At 46.2% G+C, this 15989-nt stretch overlaps 1 protein-coding gene across 1 annotated transcript; it reads left to right on the plus strand.

The window, feature by feature from the left end:
- The first annotated feature begins 1305 nt into the window (after positions 1–1305).
- MRPS15 (mitochondrial ribosomal protein S15) lies at positions 1306–7273 on the plus strand. The gene is made up of 8 exons (XM_081921696.1): positions 1306–1469; positions 3302–3364; positions 3883–3958; positions 4259–4307; positions 4567–4651; positions 5413–5471; positions 6196–6387; positions 7064–7273. The coding sequence occupies exons 1-8, from the start codon at positions 1364–1366 to the stop codon at positions 7187–7189; spliced, it is 756 nt and encodes a 251-aa protein (XP_081777822.1). The 5' UTR covers positions 1306–1363; the 3' UTR covers positions 7190–7273.
- The last annotated feature ends 8716 nt before the right edge of the window (positions 7274–15989 follow it).

Genomic DNA, 15989 nt, shown 5'->3' on the forward strand with positions numbered 1-15989 from the left:
CTGAACTAGCTCACTATAAATAGAGCTTGCATACAAGGAAGGGCATTACTGCACCAAGACTATATGACACCTCTGTTTTAATTCCCCTTTCACCACCTGTAAATAAGTGTATTGGCAGTGCTAAAGGATTTTAGTGTGGAAAGAACCCCAGAGTTCCTTTAAAGGTAAGTCAAGGGTCCCTCACCAACCAGCCACTGAACAGGTCACAAAAATATTATTCCCACAATTAAAGGGAGACCCTTAGCTTTGCTGGTGCAGCACCTCTTGGGGGCACCTAAGATTCCTGGTTCAGCCTACACCATCTCTGATTAAAATCATTTTGGATTTAAAAAGCAATGCATATGTCACATCTGCTACAAAATAATGGTTGATGGACACAATCCCAGTCAAGTACACCAATCTGCAAATGTTTTTGGTATAGCTGTCTCAGGCTGATGGGAGTTGTAGTCCAAAACATCTGACAGGCACCAATTTGGGAGAGGTTGATGTCTGCAGAGAATCCTGGGCCAACTGGCCTCTCCCAGCTGCTAGGGAGGACCCACAGCTTGATGGTGGTGGAGCATACTGAAGCTCTATGATGGAAGTTATGGGAACCTTACTCTTTGCTTTCAGCCTGCTCAGATTAAAGAGCTTTCTATCTGTTCAATATATGATTTCTACTCGGGTGGGGAGTTTCCCTTCAACAAAGTGTAGGTTCATGGCAATGAAAATAATGAATAGAGTTGGGGCGATAACACAACCCTGTTTAACACTTGATCCCACTGTGAATGGTTCACTTTGAGAGCCATTGTTATCTGCAATTGTTGCTGTCATATTATCATGGAGGAGGCGAAGGATGTTCACCAGAAACCTATGACCTCACTGTGGAAGGCCGTGTGGATCCAGAATTGGCCTCCATGGTCACTTACAGACCATTGTTAAGACCGTGTTCATGGAAGACAATCTTACTCGGCTATGAGTGATCGCCGAATAAGAAGAAGAAGGTGGTGGTGGAGCCCTTTTTGCGTCATGCAGAAAGTCCCAGCGCCAGCTCCAGCCCCAGCAGGCATCTCCAGATCAAAGAGAGCTGCTGCCAGCCAGAGCAGGCAACGCTGGCCTAGGCAGCCCAAGTGAGCAAGCTCTGCCAAGCACTGAAGTCGCTGCCACTGAGCCACCTCGCAGGCAGCCCGCGCTCGGCATCAGAACAAAAGCAGGCTGGGAGCGGGGGCTGCCATTCATCACCTGAGGGGCGGGCTTCACCCTCTTCTTTTACCTTCCATTGGCTCCGGCGCGCAGGGTATCAATCGATGCTCTCGGTGCTCCCGCGGGGACCTGGCCTGTGACGCACCAAGATGGCGGCGCCCACGAACTAAGCCGGGAAAGAATGTCGCTGGTGTTGTTCAGGGGAGTCTCGGCGGCGGGAGCTGCCGCGCTGCGCGGATGGAGCTGCCTCGGCTCGCACGTGGCAGCGGCGGCGGCGGGATCACTGCGTAAGGAGCTCGGGGTTGAGTAATTCGGAGCGCGCGCACAGCTGGTCCCGTGTACACTGCATCTGCTTCGAATTAGATACGGGCCTCCCCCTACCTGGCATCTTGGGGTGCAGCTCCCATTCAGTCCCAGACAGCACAGCCGGGCGGAGCTCAAGGGAACGCGGCCACGCTGTTTGGGGGGTTAGCGGGAATTTCAGTGCAGAACACCGGGAAGGCACCAGGTTGGGGGAAATGGATTCACACCGTCCCCGTCTCTGCAAGTGACAGAAAGGCCCCTTTCCACAGGGTGCCTTCCAAACTGCTTGCAAAAGTCACATGCATCTCATCAAAATAGAATTAAAGGGGGACCCGGGTGGCCTCATTGTCCAAGAGCGTGAATATGATTGGGAGTCAATCTGCTTTAAGGCACCTGGGGGAGGTGGCTAAAATGCACTGAAGACCCATAGACGAACACATCTATGCACGTTCTTTGTTGGTGTAATAGGAGCAGAAGGCAGGACATGGGGAGGGGGTTGACCATTCTGGTAATTACCTTGCAGTGTGGCAGACACCTTCCACCATTCCACTTATTTATTTATTTTATTATTACATTTATATTCCACCTTTTCCCAAGGAGCTAAAGGTGCTGTACAGTGGTACCTCGGGTTAAGTACTTAATTCGTTCTGGAGGTCCATTCTTAACCTGAAACTGTTCTTAACCTGAAGCACCACTTTAGCTAATGGAGCCTCCTGCTGCTGCCACACCGCCGGAGCAAGATTTTTATTCTCATCCTGAAGCAAAGTTCTTAACCTGAGGTACTATTTCTAGATTAGCGGAGTCTGTAACCTGAAGCGTATGTAACCTGTGGTACCACTGTACCCACCTTTTGCCCCTCTCCATTTTATCCTCATAACAACCCTGTGAAGTAGACAAAATGACTGGCCCAAGGTCAGTCTTCATGACTAGTCATGACTAGTGGGCTTCATGACTAAGTGGGGATTTAAACACTGGTCTCCCAGGTCCTAGTCTGACACTAACCACTGTGCCACACTGGCATCTGGTGGATAGAGATGGAGCTTCCCAGCAGTGAGGGCTGCTTTGGTGTCTCTGTGGCTGTGTCCCATGTTCTTGCATCACTTGTCATCTTCCATGTGCCAAGCCCTCTCACTCCATCTCTCTCCCCACCTATTAAATGCAACATCAAGCTCACAACCAAGGAGGCAGTAGAGTGGGCTGTTTCCTCCGTTCCTGGTCTTAATGCACTAAATGATCTTGATTACGGCCTTGGATTGTGAAAAGAATATGGTGACTAAGAAGTTTCTGTTGTATGTCAAAATAACTTGTTTACATGTCCCTTGCATTGGATGCCATTTCCTCTTTCCCTGTAGTGGAACCTCTACTTGAACTGGAAACTGCATGACACTACTGAACTTAGAATAGAAAAGAATATGCAAAGGATTTTGCTTTTAGAGATCTTCCCTCGCCCAATGCCCCAAATGTGACTTTCGGTCACATCTAACAACCTGAGCAATTGCAGCAGCCTTGTTGGGGGTGAAAGGCAGAGCAACTTACTCTTTATCTGCTCATGCATTGCCCACATTTATTGGCCGTGGGGCAGAAAACAGAATGCTTTCTTCAAATATGAAATGTTCCGTCTACTTATGAGCCTAAAAATTGCTTCTCCACAGATTGTTCTCTGGACTGGAAGAGCTGTTTTATCTCCCCAAAAACCAAGAGAGAGAAGTGATGTGCCTAATTACTTCCAAGGAGCAAAATGCTAATATGCTGTTGTGTTATTGTACTGCATTGATGTGGCTCAAGTGTAACCCCTGCTGCTTTTCTGTCCTTTTAGATAAGAGCCCCCTCCTTCAAACAGCCAGGGATTATGCCAGGCCTGTCCGTAGAAAAAAGCAAGGTTTGTATTACATTCTCATTGTTGTAAGCAGTTGGTCTGCTAAGGCTGTCACCTGAACTGTTTGGGATTCCAGTTTTGAGGGAGTTTCATGACTGTACTGGATATTATGGGTCTGAGTCTCTGTCTCTTACCCCATTTCCTAATCCATTGAAATGGAAAATAAAATTGCTTAGAGGGGTTTTTTTTACAATTAAGCAGCACACAAGTTCTGTTAAATAAAAAAGGGTGATTGGACATGTTAAGATACACCACTTGCTACATGTTCTGTTGGCCCAGGTGAACTAACTTCCTGCTGGCTTGTGGGTCACCATGTTTTGCAACTGGAGTCCCTCTTTAGCTTCCACAATGTACTTCCCTCTCTTTACCTACTGAGAGATGCCAAGAGCTTCTCTTTTAGACACCAGCTCATGTGTTCCCACCAATACTTGGCTGACTACTGTTAGAAAAAAGTATTCTGTACTAGAGAGAACTAGCAAGGCAGCTGCTGTGCTCTTATTGCTGTGTTGCTGTTGTTGCAGAAATCCCCAGCCATTTGGATGATCTGCCTCCCACAATGCTGAAGAAACCTTATGCCAACATCCCAGTTATAGACAAGTAAGGTTTGAGAGGACCAGGGAAGGACTGTGAGTTTCATGAAAAGGGGCTTCATGGAGGAAACAGCAAGTCTGCCACATTGGGCTGCCCTTTAGGGGGCCCCAAAATGCAACCACTTAAGCCTCATTTTATTGACGGGGGTCCTCAGATGATGGGGAAGGTCCTAAATTAGTGCTCCTATAACTTACATTTAATTCTGAATATCTAACATGGCTCCCTTGATTTCTAATTTCAAAGCTGTTCCCCAAATGTTAAGCAATTCAGGGACAAGTAATCAAAGGACTCTCTGCTTTCCTGCAGGGTAGATGATGTTGTGAGAAGGTTGCTGTCTCTGGAAATGGCAAGCCAGGTCAGTGTTCTCCTACATGGGTAAATTGGGATTGGGGGCTAATCTTCCTTCATTCCCCTGTTCTTCCATGCTTTACCATTAAAAAAGCCATAAAAGCAGAATTTCTGCCTTTTCTGTAGGCAGGCAGGTTTGCTGTTGGCATTGTAAGCAAATGATGACCTGCCATTCCTGCATAGTGGAGTGGGGTTGAGTGGCTATTAGTTATCTAGTTGTATTAGTATCTAGTTGAATTAATTTTGTCTTCCCCTTCTGCATGCAGAAGGAGAAAGTGAAAATCAAGAAACAGCAGCTAGCAGACCAAGTCCGGAAGTCCCCAACTGACACTAGCTCCTTAGAGGTCAAAGGTAAGCAGAAAAATATGTCCCAAGAGAAAAGCTGCTGCCTCCTGTTTCCTTTGCTGTCATCCTGTCTGTGCCCCAGCAGGCATTTCAAGGGATACATAGCAGAAAATGGAGCTGTGAAAGGGTACATCTGGAAATAGAGATCCAACTGGATCCTACTTGGCAAAGGCCAGTGTTGGACAGAGTTGCGGCAGGATGCTCTCTTAATGTTGAGAGACATTTCCTTCTATATAGAGAACATGACAGTTCTGCTTATGTGCTTTCCCTTCCTGTATAAAAGAGCTGGAGCCAAATGGAGCTGGTCTCTCAGCAGAGCAGGTGGAGTGGTCCTGCTTCTCTTTTTGCCCTATACCAAGGTGGAGAACCTACAGACACTGAAGTGTTCTTGGACCCCTGACCATTGACCATGCTGACTGGGACTGATGAGAGTTGCAGTCTAACAACACCTGGAAGGCTAACAGTGTTCTCCACCTCTGCCATATATCTACTGCTAGTCCACGCAAGGATTTTGAAGTAGCCAGAGGGAAGACCCTTAGATCTTCCAGCTGCAGTATATAACATCAAACTCTCATTAGTCAGGTGCAAGCTCTAGAAAAATGGAAGCACATCCAGCAGCCAGCTCTTAAGTGGTCAGTTCTCTGTGTTTGCTTGCTGGTTGGCAATATCTATGTGCAGTTTTTAAAGCAGGAATTCAGAAACATTCAATATTGGAATAGGCACTTTGTCTCTGGCCTCTCTGCAGTGACTTTCTTTTGCTGTTGCAGTTGCCTTCTTGACAGCCAAGATCCGCACGCTCCAGGAACATCTGCATATGCACACCAAGGTAACCGTCTTTGATGCAAGCGCAATATATGCTGTATTCAGAGCCAGCCGATAATTGGTATTTCAGGGTGGAGCTACTGTTGAGTGCCAACTGCTACAGCCATTGTTCAGCTACAAAGCAATGTCAGTATTTCTTTCAAAGTTGGATCTTTCACAGCACTGATTACATAAGATGTCAGAACCAAAATATAAATGCATTTTACAAAATAAAACAGTTAATATCCATAGCAGTAAATACAGAACAGTGCGGTAAAACTTTATAGTCAAGGGAAAGGCTGCATAAAAAGTGCTCCTTTTCCCACCTCCTAAATTGCAGAGGGTGTTCCAGAGGTTGGTTGCCATCACCAAGAAGTGCCATCACCCGCTTCATAGGTGCCTTAGATGCATAGATTCATTTGACTGAACTCGGTAGACCTAGCAAGGCCTCCTTAAGATCTTATGATTGGCTGAAGATATACAAATGTATAAAAAGAAGACAGTCTGCAAGGTATCCTGGTCCCAAGTAGTTTATGGCTTTATATGTCAGCAGGAGAGCAAGAAAGGCTGCTCCATTTGGACTGTTGTGTCCATTTGGACTGTTGTATATACCACCAGCTGGATCCTCACAATTTCTTATATGCTGATACTTTGTGTGATCAGCCACCTTGGAAAGATGTCCTGAGATCTGGGATATAAACAATTAATAGTAGTAGTGGTAACTAGCAACAAGTAACCCTTGTCCCCAGGACACAGTCAACCGTCGCCAGATGCTGATAGCCATAGACCGGCGGAAGATGCTGCTGAAGTACCTGCGCAACACCAAGTACGACGTCTTTGAGAAGACGTGCAAAGTGCTGGACATCAAGTACGAGTTTCCCCCATTGTACTGCCGGAGAGCCACCCGCCGCTGGATCGCCAAGAAAGCCTTGTGCAACAAGGTACAGCCACCATGGCATGTTGCTGCCCAGGCATTTGGAAGCAGAGCTCCTCTTCTGTAACAGATGAGCTTCAGGGTGGGGGGCTGGTGCTTCTTTGTGCTCCCATCAACTGGGAGACATCTGAAGGGCACTGGGTTTGGGAAGGCTTTCTTAAAGCAATATTACTCTTGTTAAATTGCCAGACAGGCCAGCAAAACCTCCACCCTCCTCAATGGAGCTTACCTTTGTTTTGTATTTCGCATAACCAGTAGTGTTGGGGGCACATACAGGGTAGGACTGAGGGTGTAAGCAGCCACCCTGAGCAGCACCAAATAGCAGGAGTGCAGTGCTAGAATTCTGTAAGAAATAGGAGACTTGTGCCAAGTCAGACTCTTGGGCCATCTAGCTAAGTATTGTCTCCAGTCACTGACTGGCAGAGCTTTCCAGGGTTTCAGCAGGAGACTTTGCCAGCCCTATCTGGAGGTTCCACGGATTGAACCTATGTGTAAAGCAAGTGCTGTGTCACTGAGCCATGGCTTTTCCCATGGAGTAATAAATATAAACATAGTAAATGCCCATTGTCAGCTGGTATGGGGATTAGACCATTCCCAATAGAACTCTGGGATTTTGTAGTCTTGGTCTGTGCTACTGACTGCCTAACTGCCTCCCGCCTCCCTTCTTCCCATTAACCCTCTAGGTCTACCAAGAGGTACAGAAGCTGAAAGCCCCGCAGAGACTGAAGCAGCGACAAGAGTGGCTAGAGAGAACCAGGGCCAGAGAAGCAGAGAAGCAAGCATCGCCAACTGAAGGCAGCCCAGTCTAAGCAAAACCTGCCCTATGTTTGGGAGGGGGCTCATACTGAGCAACATCTTCTGAAGCTGGTAGACAATAAATAGTTTAACCACCACTGTTTCCTCTGCCTTGGGTGCATATGAAAGTCTGTGTATATAGAGTCCTCCTGCCCAATGATGATGGCCATTCATATGGTTCAGAGGCCATCATCACTGGGTTAATTTAATCACTTCTCATTTTTAAATATTTTTATTGGTTTTACATAATTTTATACATTTTAACTTGAACCATTTCAAAACATTAAAATAAAAAGGTTCTTTCAAACCTTCGGACCTCCTTCCCTCCCTCCATGGGTTCCATTTTCAGAGAAAATAATTTCTTTTTCCTTTTTCTGCATCTTTTATCATTATCTATCTGTTATATATTCATAGTTACCAAAGTTATTTTCACATTACAAGTGTCATTGTATCGCTGCCAATGATTTTCACTGTTTACGGTGGTCTTTTAAGTATGTTAAAAAGTTATTCTAGTCTTTTAGAAATACTTGATCTTCCTGGTTTCTGATCCTTCCCAGAAACCAGAAATAAGAATTAAATCACTTGGTTAATTATGTTAGTCGCTTGCAGCAAAAACAAAGTCTGCAGCACTTCTGGAGTGAAAGGAACGCCATATTTAGGGACCGTTTTGTTCCTACTTCTCAAAAAGACGTAGTAGTGCAAGCCCTATTTGAAACTAGTGATGAGGAACCTCCAGCCCATGAGTGACCTAATTAGGCCTGTTTGCTTTGCAAACCATGCCTACTTGTCCATCACTGGATGTCACATGAGGTCAGGCAGGACAGCAGGTAAAATCATGGGGACAAATTGAAAAGGAAGCTTCAAAAATGCACTCTTAAGTACACTCCCATTGCTTCTTTTCCAGCGGCAGATGTAGTTCAGCACTTTTTGAATTTGATGCCTTTGGGTAGCATTGGGTGCCATCAGCTATGGCATCCTTCCACCCTGCCTATCTGAGCTTTGCTTCAGAGACACAGTATTACAGTAGCTCGAGTCCTTTCCTGGTGGTCATTATTCAAAAGTCGCGCTGGATGATTTTTCATTGTTGTTCCGCCTTATGGCCTCTGGGTTGTGGGTGTCACAGAGCTGTGTCTTATCACTGATGCTCTTCAATCTGTATGAAGTTGCTGGGATCAGTCGTTTGGAGTGTAATTTCACCAATGCACAGATGACCTGCATCTCTGTCTCTCTTCTGCCTAAGAATCTCAGGGAGGCAGCAGCATTAACCATCAGATGCCTGGACGCAGTACTGAGATGGATAAGGGAACTAGGTGAAACTTAATCCAGGAAAGAAAGAGGTTTTGTGGGCTGGGATGCTGGTGTTGGATACTGATGTAAAGCCTGTCCTGGATGGGGTTACACTACACTTGAACAACCATCTTTCAAGCAGGTCTGAAGCTGAATGACCACCACCTGGAGGTAGTTCTCATATACCTCAGGTCCAGAGAGGGATTCAGGGTTGGCCACACACAACTACTCCTTTCAAGATGACCAGTGCCACTCCTTCCTGCATTCACCACCCCAGCCCCACCCAGTCAGTTCCCTCTTGTTAACTCTCACCCATGATGGAGTGCCAAGTTCAAAGTGCGGGTAGTTGACCAGGTGCCCTCAAGCATCTTGTCCACATCAGGGCTGCAACAATTGTAACTAATCCCAACAAGAACTGTAACTAATCCCAACCAGATGCAGCAGAAGATACAATATAATAGGTACTCTGGATGCCTCCATTGGGATTCCACTAGTGTCTAGTTAGAACAAATGTGAGCAACTTTATCCTGGAAATGCCTTGCAAGCCTGTCACAGCAGGCCTATGAGTCCAGCCACTTTTCCCTTCAGGGTAGGTTTAGTTAGCCTATTTCACCACTCAGAATGACTCCAAATGGCTACTTGGGGACAGCTTTTACCAAAGGTGTCATAGTAAACTCCTCCCAGGAAACCAATGTCCCGACTGTGGAATGACGTGCGGGTCCAGAATTGGCCTCCACAGTCACTTACTGTTAAAACCGTGTTTATGGAAGACAATCTTACCCAGCTGCAAGTGATCGCCAAAGAAGAAGAAGAGGGTGCTGGAGTGATTCTTTTGGTAGCACAAACATACGCTTTCACTCCTGTCATGGCTGTTGCTGTGAGACACACTACTTGTGCTCAAGCTGCTGTTCTGCCTGTTCCATTGCCTGGAGCTCCCCTGCAAACAAAGTGCAGTCTGGGCTTCCTGCAGTGCCATAGAAGGCCATGAGCAGCAACTGTGACAACACTTTCCATCTCACCATTCCACAGCCTTCCAACCAGAGCACTGAGGAACCTGAGCAAATTCTGTAGGTCTCCAAGGGCTACCAACCCTACAGTTGACTAGCCGTCACCACCCTAAAGCACCAATCATAACCCACAGTATCAATATCACTCCCAGTCTTTTTAGCAAAGACCAAGGGTCTGGCCTACCATCTACCAGTGATGTACTTGGATGAAGGAATTGAGAGGATGCTCGTCAAATTTGCAGATGACATCAAACCGGGAGAGGTAGCTGATGCAGCAGAAGATACAATCAAGATTCAATATGACCTTAACAGATTGGAGAACTGGAACAAACTAACAATGAATTTTAATAGGGACAAATACACTTAAGCAGGAAGAACCAGCTACGCGGATATAAGACTGGGGAGACCTGCAGTGGAACGGACTCCTTCATTGGTAGTCTTTAAGCAGAGGTTGGATAGCCATCTGTCATTGATGTTTTAGTTGCGATTCCTGCATTCCAGGGGTTTGGACTAGATGACCCTCAGAGTTTCTTCCAACTCTACAATTCTAAGATTATTTAATGCTATGAACAAATAGGGTCAGCTGAGAAACCAGCAACTTTGGGTGTCTCCTTGCCTTGAACTATTTCCATGTCTGCTGGCCTTTGTAACTAAGAAGAGCCTGAGTTTGTGTTTCTCCTCCTTCCTCCAATTTCTTTTCCATTTTGTGTCATGTCCCAGATTGCCCTCAGCTGACAATCTTATTACTGATTTCTGTAAACCAATCTTTCAGCCTTTTTACCTGAAGAGGGGGGTGAAGACACCATGACAGAGTGAGCAACCTCCTGAACAAAGTCTCGCCACTAAAAAGGGGGGGGGGGTTATACATTTCCATTCTAACTTCACCAGGCCTTGCAGTCCTCTGCTTCCTGCTTACCATTTCCCCATTGCTCAAATACACATGTGGCCTGACCACAAGGAACTGAAGACTTGAGTTTGCCTTTAAGCACTGCTTGCAAAACATTTGTCGCTGCCATTCAGATTTGCCTTTTTGAGGTGGTTTCTGAGCCGCCAGTGGCCTTAGCTCTAGCTATGTCCCAGCCTGTGACCTGCCAGCCAGTTGCCACAGTCTCACCTTTGACCCAGTCCTCAGAAGGCAGCTGGAGCAGTGGGAGGTATGACTGCTGTTCAGACTGCCCCATGTGTAAGTAAACGTCTGGCTGTATTTTAGCCTGTGGAGATCAGTTTTATATAAGATGGAAGAAAGCTGCTGTGGGCTATTGTAGACTGACTCCCCTCCTTAACGTATTTCCCAGATGATTCCCAATGTTGCTTCCAGGTTGATGTGTTTAAAACTTGCCACCTGTTACAATGCAGACCCGCAGCCGTTGTACCTCTAGGCTCTTTGTGAAGAGAAGCTAAGTTGTGGGGTTCTTTAGATTCGGAATGCATGGAAAGCCATGCCCATCACCTTGAGTTCCTTGGAGAAAAAGGTGGAATAGAAATGCAATGAAAAAATTAACAATTGAGGGGATTCGTGAAGCAATTGCAAAATACAGAAAACATTTTGCTTGCAGATGTTGAGATGCCCAGTTCCTTACGCTGTGCCCAAGGGAACTTTTACCATTTTCTTTGAGTGGCAGAATCCCTACTATACCTGACAACTGCCTTTGCAAGCCTTTGCCTTATGGCATGGAGGGAAGGGGTTCTCAAGAAGTGCAAGTCCAGTGCCCCCTTAGTGCTCAGATCTAGTTCCATGGGTCTTTGGATCCAGGGCAACCTCAGTGTAGGTCTTAGAGTGACCTTTATTTATGTGGCTGTTTTGGTTTGCAGGAGCATGGGATGTTTGGTTCCTGTACCCAAATCTAACAGCATAAAAATGTGTGATATTCTTTTAAAATCAAGAGATGTTCAGCTTGCTGTTTTCTTCCTTCACTTGGCTTTCACAGACAGTTATTATGTCCTTAATTTTAAAGACTATTAAAGTTTGTGTTTGTGATGTGAACTGGTCTGAGTGTTTGTGTGCACACCTGCTGTCTAACCCTTAACCATGAAGGAACCGCACAAGGTGCAAAAAGCACAGTTAGCAGGAATTATATTTTAAGAAGGGCAGAGTTAGGGTTACTGATTCCCTTTCACTGAAGTTTGCCTCCTCACCTGTGTGTTTCATTTGGGCAGGTTGTGTTGGGCTTCTCTGCCCAGCATTCCTGGCATGTTACGTGTCACGCAAATACGGGGAGAACTGTTGCCTCGGACTGGTGCCTGGCGGCTTGACAGCACTGCGGACTCACATGCGGCTCTCCTATGGCATTCCGGTAACACTTTCCTCCATCACATTTTGTGTTGTTGTACAGTCTGTTCCCCCAGTAGATGTGCTCTTACTCATTGATCAGCAGGGGTCTGGAGAGTGAAAGAAACAGATGAAATGTGCATCATCCAAGAAATGATTTATTTCTACACAACTTGTTTGTAGTCCTCTACAGCAGGGGAGTGGTGAGTTTCTGAGATAAATGCAGCCCTCTACGCAACAGAGTGATGCTTGGGACAATTAGTTGCTTGCTGGCCTTTGCTGTCACCTTCCCTATGTTCCCTTGGATGCAAGGGCATTACTGGGTTCTTAAAAGACTCAGGGCACAAATTTGGGCAAATTGAGATGGTGGGTAGGTGGGTGGGTTTAAACCACACTGCACTTAGTAGTGTGCCCAACTACCCTTTAAGCCGGAGGTGGGGCAGCTGCAGCCAGGGCCGTCTTACCTATTAGGGTTAGTGGCGCCCTGCGCCACGGCGCCAGCCCATCAGGAGACCCAACAGTGGGAGTTCGGGACCGACCAGGAACAGCTGCGAGGGCATGCTGGGCAGCGGCGGCTCTTCCTACGGTCAGCTGCGGCAGTAGTGGGACTGCCAAGGAAGCCTGCATGGCAAGCAAGCCTCGAGCTGACCAGTGCAGGGGGAGGGGGAGGGGGAGGGGTGCCGAGAACATCACCCGCCACCCCTTCCATTGAGGAAAAGGGTGGAGGAAGGATTCATTCAGATTTGGGGCGGTGAGAGGGGAAAGCTGGGGGGGGCGCACTACCATTAGGACTCAGTTCAGAGGTAATGATGGACTCGAGAGTGTGCTCTCCGTGCAGTTAGTGGTTAAAAACAAACACCAACAAAAAGTCCTTTAAAGACGGGGGTGGGTTTTAAGGTCCTAATAGATTCAGCAGGGCACCGCCCGCCCCCCCTTAAAAAAGGTTGACAAGTCTGGGAAATGGGGGCGGCAGAGGGATTTTTGCACCACGGAGCCGGATATGCTTAAGGCGGCCCTGGCTGTGGCTCTCCAGATGTTGTTGGACTCCAACTCCCTTCAGACCCAGTCAGCATGGCTAGTGGTTAGGGATGATGAGAGTTGTTGTGCAACAACTTATGGAGGGCAACGTGTTCCCACCCTTGTGGTAAACAATGCTTTCTTTAAAAATGAAAGATTTAAATAAGAGAGGGTGGAAAGGACAAAGAGAAAGGACCTGGGACTCAGGGAGGGGCCACCCCTTAACATCAAGGGCAGATAGCAGCAAATAGACATCATGCAAATGAGGGATTACTCCTCTGTTTTGCAAACTATGTCTCTTAGGAACATAGGAAGCTGCCTTATACTGAATCTGACCATTGGGTCCATCTAGCTTAGTACTGTCTACACTGACTGGCAGCTGCTGTACAGGGCTTCAGGCTGAAGACATTCCCAGCCCTACCTGGAGTTGCTGGGGATTGAACCTGGGACTTTTGCATGCAAAGACGATGCTCTACCACTGAGTTTCACTGCTTCTCCTCTCCCCAAATCCTCTACCTTTATCAGAGTTGGCTGGGAGAGGAATGAATAATCTTATGGAGCAAGGCGTCAATGAGGGGGAAAAGCTAATGCTGATGCTATTCTAGGCTCCTTCAACAGATGTTTTTAAGCAGAGGTTGGGTGACCATCTGTCATGGATGCTTTAGTTGCGATTCCTGCATTGCATGGGGTTGAGCTAGATGACCCTCATGGTCCCTTCCAACTCTATAATAATTCTAGGTGATAAATTGCACCATAATTTCTCCAGCAATTTGAACACAAACAGCAGGGAACAGTTTGTTCCGAGGCCTGGAACTGCCTTGTTTCATTACAAAACAGAGCAGACATTATTTCTGTTGCTTTTGCAACACCACAGATAACTATTTCCAGCTTTTTCTCAACAGCCCAGGTTGTCTTTCATTCCATCCAAAGGGTAGCATTACAAAAGCCTTTGTCATGTTGCAGAGGAAGTTAGAAGTGCTGTGGTGAGTGCAACAAGCAGAACACAAGAACAGGTCTTGGTTAAATAGCTTCATATCTCAGTGGTGGTGGAAATTGGCAAGGAGGACAATATTGATTTTTCATTGGGTTGGACTTCTCCTTGCCACCTACAAAGCATTCTCGCCTCTTCTCTCTTTTGCTGAACAATTCATTCTTCCACTGTATAGTATGAGCAATTTGGTTCAATGCTCGCCTGACGTTTATAGATGTTTGGACTCTTTTTCAAAAGCTGTAGTATAAACTGTGAAGTATGTCATCTTTGATTTTCCCCCCCATATAGGTGCTTCAGCAGGGTTTATTGAAAATAGTGATCCCCGCCTCTGTTTTGACTGAAGGCAGAGGAAGACATTTCTTTATCTGCTGTCTCACTCTTCCTCCCTTAGGAGCCCACAACACACTAGGTAACTGTTTTCACCAGACAGTCCACGCTACTCCTGAACCATATGAACTGCCTCTTTCAGGGGAAACAGGAGTAAAGTGTTGCTAGAACCCCAAACTTCCACTAGTTAAGTGCAAACCCTATAGAAATAGTGGCTTGTCTAGCAGTCAATGGTCACTGTGAACACACTCAAGTACTGTAGCATGTTGCCCTCTTTCAAATCCCTGCTGGGCTATGAAGCTTTATGGGTAGCTATGGATAAATTGCTATTTTTCATCCTAGCCTACCTCATAGGATGGTTGTGCAGCAAAATGTCAATGTGAACTTCTTGGAAGAAGGGAGGATACCATTTTTAAACAAATGTATTGTGTATATCATTCTCCTGTGCATGATCTGATTTTCATGTTATTAATATTTATTATTATAATGCTACAGTGCATCCAAAGGGCATCATGTACATTTTCTTGTGATCCTTACAACAGTCATGTGAGGCTGGAAAGTATTATCATATCTGATTCTGAGAGATGAGATTCCAAGGGACTGCCTCAGCATCTTAGCCAGAATATGACACCTGCATGCTCCTCATGCCCACATTAAGCTGATCCTGTCCACTGGCTCATTGTATGTTTCTAAAGACCTGCCTGTGTGCAAGGCTTGAAGGAGTGTATGTGGAGCAAAAATGCATTCCAGATTTGAGGTGCTATGTCTCATTAAATCTCTTTTCTTTGTTTGAATCATACAGGGCACTGTTTTTAGGGATGCCATGTCAATGTGTCTTTGTGGCCTGTGTGAGTTGTGCCGCATGGGCCGTGAAGTGCACACCCGCTCTCTGAATAAATAAGGAAATGGAGGTACAAAGGTGGGTCTTGATGGAAAAGGAGCACCAACGTTTTCCCCCTCCAAGACAAAAATTCTGTCGGACTCTGATGATCTCTAAGCACAGCTTTCTGTCACATGCCTAAAGGGAATACACTCATACCTTGGAAGTCGAACAGAATCCATTCCGGAAGTCCGTTCAACTTCCAAAACATTCGGAAACCAAAGCACGGCTTCTGATTGGCTGCAGGAAACTCCTGCAGCCAATCAAAAGCCATAGAACCAGCATCAGACATTCAGGTTCCAAAAGAACATTCGAAAACCGGAACACTCACTTCTGGGTTTCGATTGTTCAGGACCCAATTTGTTCAGGAGCCAAGGCGTTTGAGATCCAAGGTACAACTGTATTTGAGTCCACTTGCATTGGTTAGTGCTGCAGCAGGGAAATCACACTGTTTAAATTCTGATAGTTGATTAAATTGTGAAACTTTTGCAATTTAGGAGGGAAAAAGGAGATACACATGATAGGTTTATAAAATTATCCACACTGTGGAGAAAGTGAATAAAAGTTTCTCTCTCTCTTTCACATTTGCACATTTGTAGCCTAAGCTCCATGAGCCTGCCTGGGCATCAAGAATCTGCCTCAGGGGCCATGTTCATGTCTTCACCTGCCAGATCAATTTCGTTGGTGGGCATTAGAGACGGGGTCTTTTCAGTGATGGCCCACAATTTGAGTAAAAGAACAAGGGATGCAGGCAGCTATTCATTTGGAAGGGAACTTCACTGATTGAGGCAAGAAGGCGGAGCCAGGCCTGACTTTTGCACCTTGTCAGTTGTATGTTTGTGTCACTAAATGTGTTTAGCGTATGAAACTGCCTGAAGAACGCATGTGGGGATCAGGCTGCAAATGGCAACGACTTTCTCCTTCCCAGGAGCCTTAGGGCTGCGACTAGAACCAAGAGCGGTAATGCATAGCCTCGCCCTTTTCCTCACATGACACTTCTATTTTTTTATTTTAAAAAGTTTTTTTATTCATTTTC

This window comes from Podarcis melisellensis (genome assembly GCF_964234715.1).
Source record: "Podarcis melisellensis genome assembly, chromosome: 8".
Taxonomy (NCBI): Eukaryota; Metazoa; Chordata; class Lepidosauria; order Squamata; family Lacertidae; genus Podarcis; species Podarcis melisellensis.

Coding starts and splice junctions, on each gene's coding strand:
- MRPS15 (XM_081921696.1), top strand. CDS start 1,364: ATGTCGCTGGTGTTGTTCAGGGGAGTCTCGGCGGCGGGAGCTGCCGCG. Junction 3,365..3,882: donor TGTCCGTAGAAAAAAGCAAG/GTTTGTATTACA, acceptor CTGTTGTTGCAG/AAATCCCCAGCCATTTGGAT. Junction 5,472..6,195: donor ATCTGCATATGCACACCAAG/GTAACCGTCTTT, acceptor CCTTGTCCCCAG/GACACAGTCAACCGTCGCCA.